Genomic DNA, 17710 nt, shown 5'->3' on the forward strand with positions numbered 1-17710 from the left:
TAACGTTCCTTGACACAATGGCACACTACTGCAGTTATAAATGTGACAATGGAGAACATTCTGGAAGTTTGATTGATACTTGTTGCTGAGTTTGTTTTGTACGATCTAGTGTTGGTGTAACTTAAACTCTTACAAGATCACAGCAGCTCAGGTGGGAAAAAACACTTCCTGCAGAAATTTCTGTAGCCTACAATAATGCCAGTAGTGCAGCTGACAATTATGTGATTTTATTTCAGTGATTACAAAAACAACTCTATAGTACATATTAGGTAGCTGAGGCAACTAGTGACCACTGATATGGATTAACAAGGAAAAGAATGTTTTGTAAAGGCTGTAATGAACCTCCAGGGAAACGGAACGCTCATCCAGTGATGAGCATCCTTCGTTAACAGCAAAACAGTGGCACTGCATTGAAAGTAGTTTGGTGGTCTGTTAAAATTGCTCTGGCTTCATTTGCTTAAGCTCTATATTCGAGTCACTGATCAGCCAAACACTTGACTAGTATTAACAGACCCTCTTTGCCTCCGGTGACTTCTGTTTAACAACATAAGGTTCCACTTTCCTTCCTAATCTACAATAAAGCCGACGCTCCTTCACTACCTGCTGGAGGAGAGTCGATGTATGTTGGGCCATGACAGAGGCAGACGTCCAGCTAGTGGAAGCTCACCATTAACCTTTCTTGCACCAGAAATTTTATTTCATCCCTGAAACAATTGTCATGTAAAGTCACAGCACACTTATTTGAACTTGCAATGTTGAAAATGTTGGTGCTGAACTGGGAATCTAACTTGGATATCTCTTTCTGCCATCTTTAACACTTTTTGGACAATACAGTTCCATCGTTTTGTTGAGTCCCCAACATTCCACAGTTTTCCAGGTTTCAATGAAAGGGGAAGGTCTGGTTTTAAATACTGGTTGGGTACAAAAATTTTCGCTGTGTGATTTCACGTTGTAGCATTCGCACTGCAAATAACATGTGGAAAGCAATTACGATTTTTAGCATTTGTGCATGCTAACATCAACAATAACAATTGGTGCCAATTTTGACTATGAAACAGGCAGAGAACGTTTTATCCTATCATTTCAGATTTATAAATTCCACTCCTAGTGGCTGGTGGAAAAGTATTTGACAGGTGCGTAGCCAGTGGTGATAGCACATACAGGGTTAAGAGTCCCAGTCAGCACAGAACTTTTCCTCGCATAATTTCTAGTTCAGACATGAGCATATCTCACTGGTGGTGAAGTAAACTGACATTGTGTATCTATATGTGGCTAGAAAACAACATGATACATGCTGGGTTCGAAATGCAGCAGGGGAATACTTTGTTGTATAATCATTTCAGTTTCATCATCCCTCTAGCGATGAAAAATTTTGATAGATAAAATTATAACAGTTTATTGTGCTTCATTCACAATCCCTGCCCAAAACAAAACTTTATGCCCCATCATATCAAGTTTGAAAAAGTGCATATGATGTTACATGCAGTTAAAATCATAGTTAAGATCTGTAGTGACCGGATTGGAGTCCTGGATCCCAGTCCAATACAAAAGCATGTAGTTTGAAGCTGAATCTTGCTTTTTGAAATCTCATTTATTGTAATTCACTTCAGTTTACAAGCACTGAGGACCATCATCTCTGATAAAGGGTTTTCTGATATTTACATTACTGTGGTATTGGTTTTCATATGGACGATAATAGACGAAGTGCAAGAAAGTTATGTGCCTGCATACAAACCAGGTGGAACGCAGTTCAGGAAATTTGGCTGCTTCTGAGCATGGTAACACACGCATATAAATTTGACAGGCACGACACTCGTCTGATTGTCAAACATTTCGTATTGTAATTAATGTGATACTTTGATCATCAGACATCGTTCAAAGCCTGTCTTAAAACTGGTCTTTGAAAGGTACAGCTAATGAAATGGTTGACAGCGTGTTTCAAATTGAGCTGGAGAAGGAAATCAGTACAGCGGGCAGTAAGGCACGGTGAAACTCGTGATTTGACAACAGAAAGAGGCTGTGGGTGTGCAACAGTTACATGTCATAACAGTATTACCACATTCATCTCAATTTCATTAATTAAATACGGTTGACAGGAATTTAAGTATTTTTCAAGTGAGCATCCTCACAGTGTAAGCACACATGAAACCATGGGGTAGTTAAAGTAAGCTGTGTCATTCCCCAGTGATGGAAAAACACACACTAATGTGTGTGTGTGTGTGTGGGGGGGGGGGGGGGTGATGAGCAATGTTTGTGATTGATGATGTAAGTTGTGCTGTAAACTTGCTACTGAAATAAAATTAAGTTTGTCCTCCACAAACAGTAGGTATGAATGGTAAATTCCGTGAGAATCTGAAGTCTATCTAGAAGGGCTGGCATGGGTACAAGGGGGAGTAGGATGAACATGGGATAGTGAGACATCCTCCCCAAAAAATGGGAAAACACTTCACTGTGTGAAGTGGACACTGTATGAAGTAAAAAATAATTCTGCTTACATGTGGTTTTATACGTCTTATTTTAATTATTAAAATCATATGTACCTGTGGTGTATAAAATTTGTGTGTAATACTATGTATAATTTTGAGAGGCTGGGGGGGGGGGGGGTGTCAAGTGGAATCAGTGAAAGACAGAGGCAGTTCCAGAACCAAACATTGTATATCTGTCTGTAACTGACACCCAATAGTGTGGGAAGTATGAGGCAGTGAACTAGGTGAAGATCACGACAAGAATCTATTATACATCATCAAGAGAATTTTTAAAATGTACACAAAGATAACTGTTAGTAAAAAGATTCCCGTTAGCAAAAATTTTTTCAAACATAAGAGCTCGAGTCATTTCCCACAGCGTGCATAACGAGTTTGGAATAATGTAATGTTTTACATTTTTTTCAAGAATGTAAATAACAATTGTAATATGTTTATTGCTTGAACAATGAATTTTGATGTTAATCTTTATAGAATAAAAGAGAAAGACACTGAATGATTTACAACACTGGCTCTATGTTCATTACAATTGGTTCAGGGAATGCACAGTGTCATCTCGAACACAAGATTTCCAATATGTCAAATAGCACATAAAATACTACATAAGTATTAAAATCTAAATGAAAAATAAATGATCATTTATCAGTGTTAGTGGCTATTAGACTTGTATGAACATATGTAACTGTAAGATGGTGCAGAAAAATGGTAACTCTGGTCGCACAGACACTTTAATGGTCACAGACTATCAGAGTTGGAACAGCAACAATGGATGGGACAGATAATGTCATAAGGTGTGGCACAGGAGAATGGAAGCCTGTAGTGTTCACTGGGTGGCTATAGTGAAGCCATAGATCCACTGAAACACACCCACACAGGGTGGACACCTGTTCATCGAATACACAGTAAGGCACGGTATTCTGTGTGTCACAGAAGGGAACGTATCCAAGCACTGCGTGAGCTTTATGTAATGCTGAGTACAGAGGTGAACAAAACGAGGTGGGAAGACTCAATTTTATGGGACCAGCTGGAACTGCTGCTAGGTCTGGCCTGTGATCCTGCGAGGTGGTCTCAGGCTGCAAGAGGTGTGAGCAGTCAGCCACTGGGGCACCGATGCTTACTTCACCTGGTTTTCTGAACATCCTCCGTACAAGCCCTCACAGCAGAGCATTCTTTTATATTATGTGCCTTTAGAGCAATTAACATCTTCCGTGTACTATCTGGATTTGGAGAGAACTAAGAATTATCTTGGGATAGTTACTGGCATATGGCTTGCACGTGGAAAGAAAGTGACCGACAACTACGCAAGAGCCAAAGCTGTAATACTAAGGTGTGAATAGTGATTACTCTGATAATCTGCTTTTATACAAGACGAAACTTCCACAGGTCAACATCAGCCATCTAAATTTGTAAAAATGTTACCACCATCCTCTATAATCATTCTGCAGTACACTACCTTGCTCGAGGTGTCGATTGTAAGTGACTTTGTCATCATCTTCATGCAGTGTGGCACTATTCAAAGGTGTCTCATTGTCATCAGCCACAGAGGCAATGGACAACTTTAGAGACCACTTCATGGGAACAGGCCTACAGCAACGAGTACAGGCTGCCGGTTGCAAACTACACCCGTCACTGTGTCTGAGCCTATGCTGGGCAATACAGCTTTGTGTCCACAGCAGTCTGCCTCATGCTCTATTCACACAGTGAGTGTACCCTCTGTCATGACAGTTGATGCTAAAACCTAAACAACCACTTTCTGTATACATGTAGTTTAATATAATGCCCACAAACTGGCTCTTTGATGGTTTTTGTTAGCTAACATACCTGGTAATGAACACTGTTCAGTTTAGGGGTTCACTGAAACTGCTACACGAGGGTAATGATAGCATTGTGAGCTATCGTGAAATTACTGTCTACGATGGTGTATTTTACAGCAGACACACATCTGCGAAAATTCAGTGGGAAAAATTATACAGTTGGAAATACACACACCTAGAACCGAGAGACACTAATCAGTGGGTTGTCTCACACTTACCTGGTTTGTGGTGGTGGATCGTACAGCAACCGGCTCACTTCGATCAAGTCTTTAGGTTGATGAAGCATCGCATCTGCCCACCCCTGAGTGGCCATCACCTCGTGGGTACGAGCCTTAATAAATTCGATGGCGGCTCGCCTGAGGTCACTGCAGGAGTGGCGGACTGCGAGGACGGCCGCGGCCGCCGCGGTCTCCACGGTCAGCTGAGCGGCCACCTGCCGCTCGCACTCCGCCTTCAGCCCCGACGCCCCGTACTTATCCGCTGCAGTCAGCAGCTGGGGGGCCGTGCCGGGCCGCTGGGGGGCCCGCTGGGTGTACAGGTAGGAGACGAGCTGCCTCAGCACCGGGCCCCCGATGTCGGCAATCCTCACCACGCCAGTGCAGGCCTCGAGGGTGTCGTGGGCGAACATGGCCGCAAATACGGGGCTCCTGTCCGCGAGGACGGCCCTGTGCACCACCAGCCGAGTGTCACCTGCCTCGAGTATCACCATGGCGTCGTCCCCGGCGTCCAGCAGGTCCCCCAGGTCGACAGCCACCGTCTCTGTGATGTCCTTAACTGCTTCCATTGCGGACGATTCTGAAACACGGCAACACGGAGCAGCCGTTTCAGCATACAGGTGACTGACAATACTTCTACGAGTGACAGCCACATCTGTTTCCAGCGACAGTTGATAAATACAGGGTGAGTCACCTAACGTTACCGCTGGATATATTTCGTAAACCACATCAAATACTGACGAACCGATTCCACAGACCGAACGTGAGGAGAGGGGCTAGTGTAATTGGTTACCACAAACCATAAAAAAATGCACGGAACTATGTTTTTTAACATAAAACTACATTTTTTAGTTGGAACCCCGTTGGTTTTGTTAGCACATTTGAACATACAAACAAATACGTAATCAGTGCCGTTTGTTGCATTCTAAAATGTTAATTACATCCGGAGATATTGTAACCTAAACTTGACGCTTGAATACCACTCCTCCGCTGTTCGATCGTCTGTATCGGAGAGCACCGAATTACGTAGGGATCCAAAGGGAACGGTGATGGACCTTAGGTACAGAAGAGACTGGAACAGCACATTACGCCCACATGCTAACACCTTTTTATTGGTCTTTTCCACTGACGCACATGTACATTACCATGAGGGGTGAGGTACACGTACACACGTGGTTTCCGTTTTCAATTACGCAGTGGAATAGAGCGTGTCCCGACATGTCAGGCCAATAGATGTTCACTGTGGTGGCCATCATTTGCTGCACACAATTGCAATCTCTGGCGTAATGAATGTCGTACACGCCGCAGTACATCTGGTGTAATGCCGCCGCAGGCTGCCACAATACGTTGTTTCATATCCTCTGGGGTTGTAGGCACATCACGGTACACATTCATCTTTAACGTACCCCACAGAAAGTAGTCCAGAGGTGTAAGATCAGGAGAACATTTTCATTTATGACATCGGTAGCACCTATCATCACAGTGGGTAACGCAAAGTTGTTCAATGCGCTAACAGTTTCGCAAACCGTCGACTTTTACACGCATGTTCGGCACAAACTGTTCTCCTGGTTTTCTGACGACCGACTTTCTCTCTCTCGTGGTATTAATCGTGTTTCGACGTCTGAGCTCCTGGTTCGGTTCTCGCCTGATTGGTTCGTGACTGCAGTCCAGAAAGGACTGCCGCTTCGATCGGGTGGTCTGTACGACCGGCAGAAACCTTTTTGTTCTAACTTAATCAGATTTTTACGTTTTGTACAAACTGCAACACCGTTACAGGTTTTCACGCTAATTAAGGCCGTGTAAGCATGGTCTCTTCCGAATGTAGTTTTGACCAAAATGCGATGCCGGTAGGTGGAGTCCAGAGTTTTTCTTTATCGTGCCTTTTGCGTTGCTCTGCAGATATTTCCATAGCAAGTTTGAAACGCGTACGTTTCATAGGCAGCGATGGCGAGCCACAGAATCTCTGACCAGAGAGCATGTAGTCAGTGCAGTTGCGAGAGAGTAATAGCGCGCGAGAGTTCAGTTCTGCTGCGAGGCAGTAGTGGTACGTAGCGAGTCGCGAGAGCATGTAGTTGCTGTTGCGAGTTAGCAGTTGTGTGTGAGGAGTCGGCGGGCGTCGACATGGCTCTATGGTCGAGATTCAGGACGAGGTAAATTTTTTAAATAAGGTAATGAAGCAGCTTTGCGCACATCTGATAATGTAATGGATCTTAAGTGTAATTAATTTGTTCAAGAATCGCCCCAATAATAATTTTGTTTTCAAACCAAGCATTTTAACAAAACAAAGAATCCCTTTTTGAAATAATATTTTCCTTGCATTTCCTTAAAGAAAAGTCTCCCTTAAATTAAATTAAAAAAATATATATATATTTGCGATGCATTTCCTCCAAGCTATGCGAAAAATAAGAGCAGATGCAGTATTACTGAGGTAAGAATTTGAGTTTAATCAGGGCCTAAAGATCGACATTTCGGTCTATTTGTGTTTTCATTGTCACTGAGATTTCATTTTTTATTGAATTCATATCAGCTGAGATTTCATTCATTTTTTGTTGAATTGACTTAACATTTTTGTGGGGAGGTTACACTTTGCTCCATTTATATTTAAACATTGTCTTTCAAATGTCACGGGGGAGGTTACAAGTTCCATACCGTGACAAATATTTCTTTATACCTAACCCAGAGGTGAAACAGCAACTTTCATAAATGCAGCTTTGAAACTTTTTAATGCAATGAAATATTTTCTTAAGAATTTTCATCCCCTATTCCACTCCTTTAGGGGTTGAATTTCCAGAAACACTCAAACACGTATTTTTTTATTTTCTGACTGAGAAATCAAACACTAGTTTTTGTAGTTCTAGCTCCAAAATTACCTTAATGGAGACATTTCTCAAAAATCCTTCATCCCAATTTCACCCCCTTATGGTTGAAATTTCGCGCAATCTTCTTACACGCACCTCCTGGAGCTTTCCAGTTTCGGTTTGGGCTGGGACATGGGTCAGACGGGCAGGACATTCCCTTTTATGCAGAGAGATTACTAATTAATAATCATACAGTAATTTTTGCTCACGAATTGACCTGGCGACCGATCTCGAGTTATTTTCCGTCTAAGCTTATGGCCGATGCCGTTTATTTATTCCATACTTTTATCTTTCGTTACTGTGTAAAACCAGTCGCACAGAGTAACAATTCGCTTACAAGTGTATCTGGATTTTTTTCGTATTTTCATTATTCCTCGGAACACATGCGTTCCCAAAGTAACTGGGAAAATTAGGCGCACGCCTCATGTAAACATCCTAATTAAAGGGAAGTCCAGCTCCGTTATAACTTGCGTGGTTACAGTTTAGCGCAAGCCGCACCTCGACACACAAAAAAAAAAAAAAAAAAAAAAAAAAAAAAAAAAAAGGTTCTGAGCACTACGGGACTTAACATCTGTGGTCATCAGTGCCCTAGAACTTAGAACTACTTAAACCTAACTAACATAAGGACATCACACACATCCATGCCCGAGGCAGGATTCGAACCTGCGACCGTAGCAGTCGCGCGGTTCCGGACTGAGCGCCTGAACCGCTAGACCACCGCTGCCGGCTCACCTCGGCACATGTTCAGTCATTCTGCGTGTATTTCGGGTGACCTAACACAATTATACAACCGCTGTGAAGAACCGTAACCGAACTATGTGTGGCATCTGGAGCAGGGAACAAGTTTTTCAAGCATTTCTCAAGGGAACTTTCAGGGATTAACGATCTCTAAAATGTCGCTGCACTGCTGTTACGGTTTTCCGGCAGTGTCAGGCGGCGTGCATCGCGTCAGCCCAGAGGGAGCGGCAGGGCAGCCGGCTGTGCTGGGGGCGGAGCCTGTGCGCATGCGCAGCGCCGGTCAGCTGGCTCGCCAAAAGGAGTCAGGCATCACGTACCGCTCACGGATCGCATCGGATTTATTTCAGCCACAGACGACACGAAAAGAAGTTTCATCGACATGGACTTTTAGTAACTTCCAATTTGGGTAGAAAATTCGACGTTGGCTACATAGATTTTATTTCTCATTTTATTATTTGTTGTTATGCAGGAAAGCTCCCGAACCAGATACGCATGTTGGGTGCGACATTAGACAAGTAAAGGCAGCAGAATGGGCGTTCTGTTCCTACTTGTCTGCGTTACTTGATGCGCTGGTTTTTTTTTCTTTTTTTTTTTTTTACATCATCTTCACTCCCCTCCCCCCCTCCCACACACACAGACACAAAATGCGACATTGTAGTTCATCTCATATCTGCTACACGTTGTCAATATTTCGAGATTCTGCCGTCCGTTACCGCTTTAACACACAGCATGTGACACAGCGTGTCCTACAGAGACTGGCATTCACGATTTGTGCAGCAGTTTCCACAGTCCATGGTCTCGTGGTTAGTGTCCCAAGTTCGATTCCCGGCCGAGTCGGTGTTTTCCCTCTCTACGGGTCTCGGTGTTTGTTCAGCCACCATCATTGCCGGTCGGTTTCACCGCCGCGCAAACCGACAAATTCGAGTGAAACAGGAGGTCTTTCTCCTACCGGCCGAGCAACCCCAAACGGGATCATCTCCCGGTCAGTTCACTTCATTTTTAGGGTTCCAGGCTAGGCGCAAATTGAGACGCATATAGCGCGTGTGGCGCGACGCAGCGCAGCGCGCGTTTTCCTAACTTCAGGGTCAAATGGGGCCGCGCAAACTGCGACGCGACGCGACGCGCGCCTGCGCCAGGTCGCGCGGCGTTGTGGTTGCGGCACAGTTTCTGGCGACGCGCGTCACGCGAGCACAGCGGGAGGGGGTGAGGGAGGGGGGGGGGAGGAGGAAGGCAGTCCTGCCGTGTGCTCACTAGAGATGGGGGATCCGCTCTTGAACTAATTCATAGAGTTCAATCTTTCAAAGGAGTGAACAATCAGTGATTCAGAAAAAAAGAACGGTAGCTCCAAACGTTTCCCACGGCAGAGAGAGAGAGAGAGAGAGAGAGAGAGAGAGAGAGAGAGAGAGACGGAGCATATCAGCAGCGCCTCTGCTGGTCACAGCACAGTGCACGCCACACAACACAGCCAGCGCCGGCCTCTGCCCTGCTTCTACCTTGGCTGCCTGCATTGCGCAGTGCCCCATTGGATTTTGTGTTTCACATATGCCGCGCAGTGTCTGGCGCAGCGTAACTTCGCATCGCACTCTGTCGGCGATCGTTTCAGTCGCACGTCCTGCCCTCTGGGCAGTTGATGCGAGCAACAGGACAGAGAGCCACCTAGCGGATAACATAGGAACTACTTGCAAAAACCCGCTCGCAAGGGAACGAACTATTTGTCTCGGAGCGGGTGAGTTCACCGCTCCCCCCCACTCTCGGAACTCGCCCGCTCAACGCTCGCCCCACCGTTCTCGACTCTAGCCAGAGCGTCGAGCAAAGCGACTCAGGTGTCACTGTGGTCTCTGCGGTCTCAGCTCACGCAGTAATACAGCTCGCGGCTCGACCTGCTCGACTCAGCGCCTCTGCATCGGAGTTCGTCCCCACTGGATATTGTTCTTCGTAGTAATGCCGCTATGTATATTACATTATTATGTTATGTATACATCAATTGTTTTTATTTTATTTTTATTTGTTTAAACTGATTAGATTAGGTTCCTGATGACTCCTCTTACTATAGGATTTTTATTATAGACACTCGAATTTACGCTTTAATTACGAGCGAACCGATAAACGTATCGCAAAATGTGATACACCAATATTTTCCTTGTTTTATTCTGCGTAAGGCTATATGCAGCACTTTCGTTTTACAGTCAAATTTATATTTTTTTTCTTATTCTGGTACGGATTTTGCTATTTTAGGCGTCTTCGAAAAGAAACGTTCACTTTAAAAATATATGGCTTGTGATGTATTTGTATGAGGTTAATGAAATTTTAATACGTTATAGCCAAATATATTGTTAATGTAAATCTCAAGTTACAACATTTTCCGATCACCCAAAAAACCACGATAGTGCAAAATAAATCAATAATCAAAAACTTTGTCATATCGTGGAAATTTCAATAAACAATACAAAATTCTTACTCATTATCTGTTTTACTTCAAAATAGGATCAAATAAGATCAAAATACAGGTATAGTACTGGAATAAACCAAGTTTAAAGGGCAATGTGCCTTCCATTTATTTTATATTGTAAATGAGTGGTGAGTTATGAAAAAGAGCTAATTCATTTCAGGGAGTGAACATTTCTGATCCAATCTCTGAAAAGAACAGTTTTGCCCATCTCTAGTGCTCACCCCGGCATGGCGCGTATGGGCAGTGGAAGTATTGCCCGTCCGAAAAATACAGCCTTATGGTAAACCGAATTTTATTAACACTGAGTAGTGTTTCGTCTTTCGCCGTTCAAGTGCTCCATCTATTTACGTTACTACATAATAGTTTTCAGTTGCAAATATCTCTACAGTTCTTTTGGTTTGTTTCTTCTTTTGTCAAGAACAATGGACAGTTCAGTAACTGGTGAGCCCTTAGCCACTGCGATTATTATCTTCTGCCTCCGCCATGTTTTCAGATCGTAAGAAGGGATAGACGATTCATCCTGAGGGTAGTGAATAAGGAACTAAGGAATAATTATAAAATCAAGTGGTTTAGAAACGAGGCAGGAAATTAAACTAAGGGTATCTACTTGCTGCCTGTAATGCTGACGTATTTCTACGATCTGCTGCAAGAAGTCGAAAAGGCGTTATTTCCACAGGTATGACCTCTTTCTGCTTCTGATAAAACGTCGAAGATATGAAGTACGTAGCTTTCACTGTCGTTACTTGGCTATAGATGTAATAAGAGACATTATAGTATGTACCTGTGGACATTAGATTTCCATTGCAAGCTAGAAACACTCGAAAAGCAGTCAGAAATAACAGTGTTTCAATTGGCTCGCCAAGATGAGAAATAGCATTTCAATTGTTGCATGCACATTATTCAGCATTAATACACTAATTATACAAATGAAAAAAAAAATGGTCGGTATTATTACGAAAGTAGGAATATCCTAAAAGAGTGTGGTGCTTAGATATATTTAATTTGTTGAAATGTACTGCTGACAAAGGGAGATCTACTTTCATGACAATGTTCTTCGAACTGCAGCTCACAAGGCACACACTATCCTCCGCTGCTGACAATACACTGACCAGTGTGTTGTGCGACAGACCAATTCTTTCCTTTTCTCAGTAACAACTATTTCATTCGCCATCACACAGTTTGGCCAGAGCAGTAGGTGAGTAACCAGCATCCGGCAGGTGCGTATTATTCCGCCTGAAGGAACGCTCGTCATTATTTTAATACTGCTCAGACAAGAGAAGCAATAAAATCCTTTGGTAATTTTCCATTCCAGTCCCTCAGTGTTAGACACCAATGGGTTACGGGCATTCGACCAAAACTCCGACATAATTGGTAATTAATTTTTGTGTGAGTTAACCTTTTCTCATTCGAATAAGCGTCACCATTTATGAGTAACGGACACACTTCTGTTGACAATTTTAATTGTACTTTGTCAAAACACAGTGTAATTTGCGCAAACTCATCTCACAGCAGCTACTGCGGCAGAATCCTGAAACAGAGTGCCTGAGAAAACAAGTAACTGGCAATCACACAGGTCAATAGCTTACGAAAACCTCAGTGTCGGTTTGTAGTAACATAAGAGAAGAAATTTAATTTTTTTTTTCATACTAGGAAAATAAAATGAGACAGGGTTGTAGCCTATCCCCGATGTTATTCAATCTGTATATTGAGCAAGCAATAAATGAAACAAAAGAAAAGTTCGGGGTAGGTATTAAAATCCACGGAGAAGAAATAAAAACTTAGCGGTTCGCCGATGACATTGTAATTCTGTCAGAGACGGCAAAGGACTTCGAAGAGCAGTTGAACGGAATGGACAGTGTCTTGAAAGTAGGATATAAGATGAACATCAACAAAAGCAAAACGAGGATAATGGAATGTAGACGAATTAAGTCGGGTGATGCTGAGGGAATTAGATTAGGAAATGAGACACTTAAAGTAGTAAAGGAGTTTTGCTATTTGGGGAGCAAAATAACTGATGATGGTCGAAGTAGAGAGGATATAAAATATAGACTGGCAATGGCAAGGTAAGCGTTTCTGAAGAAGAGAAATTTGTTAACATCGAGTATAGATTTAAATGTCACGAAGTCGTTTCTGCAAGTATTTGTATGGAGTGTAGCCATGTATGGAAGTGAAACGTGGACGATAAACAGTTTAGGCAAGAAGAGAATAGAAGCTTTCGAAATGTGGTGCTACAGAAGAATGATGAAGATTAGATGGGTAGATCACGTAACTAATGAGGAGGTACTGAATAGGATTGGGGAGAAGAGGAGTTTGTGGTACAACTTGACTAGAAGAAGGGATCGGTTGGTAGGACATGTTCTGAGACATCGAGGGATCACCAATTTAGTATTGGAGGGCAGCGTGGAGAGTAAGAATCGTAGAGGGAGACCAAGAGATGAATACACTAAGCAGATTCACAAGGATGTAGGTTGCAGTTGGTACTGGGAGATGAAGAAGCTTGCACAGGATAGAGTAGCATGGAGAGCTGCATCAAACCAGTCTCAGGACTCAAGACCACAACAACAACAACAACTAGGAAAATCTTGTTTCGCTAGCTGTCAGTAACTCAAGAAATTAGTACCAATGGAGTCAAAAAAATAAGAAGGGAAGTACTGATATATCGCCAAAGATAAAGTTTCCTGTGTTTACGAATTAGCAAAATACTCTCCTTGTGTGCTATCATTCGCCAATCTTTCGTTTCGATGTCTCGAGCGGTTTAGGAGATACGAGAGATGTTGCGCGTATTTCATTCTCGTCTCGCGGGCGTGAGACTGGAAGTGAGCGCGCTACATAGGATCCGTTTTCTCGAGATCGGAGGCAGATAGAGACCTCCTCCCAAGTCTAAACAAAATTTCAACATGTTGGCTAAATTTCAAACGCAACAACATATGGTGTAACCAAACGCAAAATCGTAGCGACCCTTATTTTTCATTGCAGGCTTTTCTAAGTTTGCGTAGCGTCTTACTATAATGTGTATACCGCAATAAGTATGACCATTAGCGAGATGATGGGCACTTGGCCACATAGCTGCCATATAACGCTACAATCAAGTAAAAAATGAAATATTTTTACTGAGTAGTTTTTGTAAAATCGTTTGAGAAAGAGTACAGTGTGCGCGCGCCTCGTTTCTGTCAGCGGAGAGCGCCGTCAGCCGGCGCGTGCAAAACACGTGCACGCGTCTCGACGTGCGTTGAACACGCGCGATTCGTGCGCGTCGCGCTGTAGCGTCGTGTCGCGCCTCAGTCCGCGCCCAGGCCTAAAGACGGCCCTTCCTCAGCAGCGGGAGGGCTGGCACCAGCGGGGCTCTGGTGGGAGTGTCGCGGACTCAGTGGCGGCAGGAACGCACTGCGGAAGCGTGGAGCAGGAAAGAGGACGCTGACCGCCCATCGACGAACCACACTCACCACAAAACCGTACAATTTGTGTTGTCAAAGTACGCCAGCATGTCAACAATTATATTATTTATACGATCTGAAGGAAACTGTTGTTCCACCCGTAACCCGTAAATTTTAAGTGGTCCCAGTGTTTCCTGTTACGAATGTACCGGTATACTCTCATCTGCATAATTGTTAATTCGTTACATCACCCCTTACCCGTAGCAATCAAATCTAAACATAAAGTACTAAAAACCAATATTGCGATGCATAATGTAACAGGAATGAGTTACCACCTACATCTTCAAACCTAAGGCCACTTTACGGTGTGTGGTGGAGGGTATTTCGTGCACCGAGGCCATTCTACTCTGCGCCTCGCTGGCTTCCCGCCCACCCCCGCCGACCATCACGAGCGTGGCCGCGTGACGTCACCTCCCGCCGCTGCCGACCCTGAACTGGCGACACGCACTTATCTGCACCCACCGCGCGGACGCCCGCTTCCTGCCGACAAACCGCAGTGCCGCAGTGCAAGCGTGTCTCCTCGACGCTTTCAGGCCTGCAGTGAAATGAGCGAGACGAGAAAATTCGAGAAACTGCAGCCTACACACGGGCCTACCGACGATGACGCCAGCCACGTACCACTCGCGAGCGGCACAGCCAAGGCGGATGGGAGCAGTCAGTGGTACCAGAGTACCCTCTGCCACGCACTGCCACGCGCCTTGCCGGCACGTACATACAGACTTAGGTGTTGGACTTGCAGGTTTGCTGAAAGTCCTACAGCGGCATGAGGTACAGTGCAGAGGTCTCGCTAGTCACAACCAGTATAAACCCCACGCCACGCCCATTCTGTCAAGACTACAACTCGCACTTATACTACACGTGTAATCTATTACTTTACAAATGCGCCACTGTCTCTAATATTTGACGTTATGCATGGAAGCGAGAGAAACTTTTGAGAAGGTTTGAGATAATGTTCAAACTTTGTTGCAAGTTGCCAAGTGCTGTCATTCCCAGACAATCGATGAACGTATCGTGGGTTATTTGGGCTCCACGAGATGCGATGGCAATCTCCGTATCTGTCTCGTTCAGCGTAATACTTGTCTCGCTGTAAGAGGCCTTTAAACACAAGTTTGGACCTCTTAGCGAGCAGTTTACGACATAACTTTTAAATTCGCCGGATAACAGAGTGAAATACTGAGAATAAAATTTTTTTTGCCTCCAGAAGTCGTTTGAGGCGCCTTATTTAACGAAATGGGTTCATCTACGTAACTATTTGTAAGAGGCTTGTACAGACGACGTGGGCCATTTGTAGTTTGATGTAGGCTTGTCGATATAAACGAATTTTATTTAGTCAAGACGGAGTCCAAAGTATCCTACTTACTTCACCAGACTACTTTCAGTCACAGTTTCACTTCTAAACATGGAATAAAATTTCCAGAGTGAAATTTTCGCTCTGCAGCGTAGTGTGCACTGATATTGAACTTCTTGGAAGATTAAAACTGGGTGCCCGACCGAGGCTCGAACTCCCGACCTTTGCCTTTCGCGAGCAAGTGCTCTACCACTTTTTTTTTGCATTTTGTTCGTTGTTGATCGTTGTGTACGTCACTACGTCACATGACATTCGGTCAGGTTCGTTTGTTGATCCTTGGACTCAGTTTTTTTATTGCAGAGGCCAAACAGCTCTCTGACCAAACACGCTGAGCCACCGTGCCGGCTTACCTGAGCTGCCGAAGCACAACTCAGAACACCTCCTCATAGCTCTACTTCCGCAGCAGAGCACTTGCCCGCGAAAGGCAAATGACCCGAGTTCTCGACTCTCGGACCGGCACACAGTTTTAATCTGCCAGGAAGTTGCGTGCAATAAAATTTGTTTCGCGAGAGGCCGTGTCTGAGGGAACAAGTAATTTTCTTTCATTTCTATTCTGTCACTTAGTAGCAAGCTGACTTTATTGCACCTAAATGAGATGTGAAATGCATGTTGCTGCCGTTTCAGATCACTACAACGAAAAAATTTGTTTGTTTTGAGATTAAACTGAGTACATGCTGTCAATTATAACAGCTGTCTGTACTTTGCCGCTCTTTATACTGAACTCAACTATTAGTACCGGCATCAGTTGCAACATTTTTTGCGCACAAATCTGGCACTCTTCAGACAGCACGGGGCGACTGCGCGCCGTCCCCTCCTGCTGCTGCTGCTGCTGCGCCCACACGCACACCCGCCCGCCCTGCCGTGCGAAAGCGACTGAGCGCCGCCTCGCCGTCCCACAAGCGGCGGGCCGGGGCAGCGGCTCTCAGGTCACGTGACCCCCCCCCCCCCCCCCGTCCTCCGCCAGCATCGAAAGCCGCAAGCCACGACCTTGGCGCTTCGTGCAGCGTTTCATTCACTTTTCCGAGAAGCGAGCACACGCAACGCTTACTGCGACAGAACGCTGCCTAACGAATAAACAACTCCGTCGCTCGCTTCTCCCTACGTCATCGCCTGTATTTTCCGTAGTTATTTTGATTTCAGTCTTAACCGAGAAGCTCATAGGTCACAAGTACATAACGTAATTAATTCGCATGATCTGGCCATTCATCTTATAGTGTTTCAGTTGACTGCCTGCTGCCCTGGTGTCCATGCAAGAGCTTAAAATTTTCTGTCTGCTCCTATGTACTGCGCAAAGTACGACGGTCGAAATGTTTATTTTGCAGCAGCAGCTTTTGCAGTAAGCGGTAGTAATTTATAACAGTTCGTAATAAGAGGGTGTCATCTGTGCTGTGATTGGCTGAGGCAGAACACACTGAGCAGTCGCCGTATCCGGTTTCATACTATCGGCGCTTTGGTGCCACATTTGCCCACTTTGTATTGAAACTTACGTCCAAAGCAAAAAAGGCCACCCAACACTCGATATACCTGCGCAATTTCTTACAATACAACGGCGCAAAATAACCGAATACCAAAACGTCATCCCCGTAAGCTGCAGTTACTTTAGGGTCAAATACCAAGTTTAATTTCCGCCGCTTCAGTGTAAGGCCAACACTGTGGATCACCGCACAAAACTGTTGACGTCATAGTAGTTTTGTACACTCCTGTCTGAAAAATTTCGTTCCAGAAAAGCCAAGTTTATAAACTTTTGCATCAACTGGAAACACTGTACTATTCGTCATGTAAAGAGAGGGTATTGCATCACATAATGCGAGAAAAGACCCTACCACACCAATTACTACACTTTTTTCAAGACCTTCCCAGTGACCTCTGCTCGTGTTGAGACAGTATTTGACTGCCGTGTCCTCTACTGAGTCCTGACTACTGGACCGACGTAAAGGGTCGTGGGTTCTCTCCCAGCAGTTGCTTTCCTGCTCAGAAATCCGCGCCCCGCCGTGGTGTGTCAGAACGTGCCGGTATCTGCTGGACCGCGGCCACACAGGACGGGCCTGGGAATTATTTTTGCATTCTTCATTATTATTCACCATCGTTGTTGGTTCGAGTGTTTAGCTTTGCTGCCACTCGTTCTCGGCCGACGATAAACTGCTACAAAGATAATAAACATAAAATAAAAATTTGATTAATAAAAAGATAAAAAATCAGCTCCTTATTCTCATATCAAGTAGACAGACTTTCACCCCAATTAATTCTGAGACGACAGGTAAGACTGCGTACTTCCGCAGGTGATGTACATCGAAGATACCCCTAAAATATAGATACGCTTCTCGTCCAATTTCGCATCAAGAACTTACTTACATTTCACCATGCAATATGC

The 17710-nt window shown here is 44.3% G+C and overlaps 1 protein-coding gene across 1 annotated transcript in view; it reads right to left on the reverse strand.

Moving 5' to 3' along the window:
• The window catches only part of LOC126108150 (protein maternal effect lethal 26-like), a 119852-nt gene that overhangs the window by 44905 nt on the left and 57237 nt on the right, over nt 1-17710 (reverse strand). Inside the window, exon 2 of the mRNA XM_049913395.1 lies at nt 4516-5092. Within this exon, the coding sequence (XP_049769352.1) occupies nt 4516-5081 (566 nt within the window). The 5' untranslated portion in view covers nt 5082-5092. The remainder of the gene's footprint in view (nt 1-4515; nt 5093-17710) is intronic.

The sequence above is a fragment of the Schistocerca cancellata genome, chromosome 11, assembly GCF_023864275.1.
Source record: "Schistocerca cancellata isolate TAMUIC-IGC-003103 chromosome 11, iqSchCanc2.1, whole genome shotgun sequence".
Lineage (NCBI taxonomy): Eukaryota > Metazoa > Arthropoda > Insecta > Orthoptera > Acrididae > Schistocerca > Schistocerca cancellata.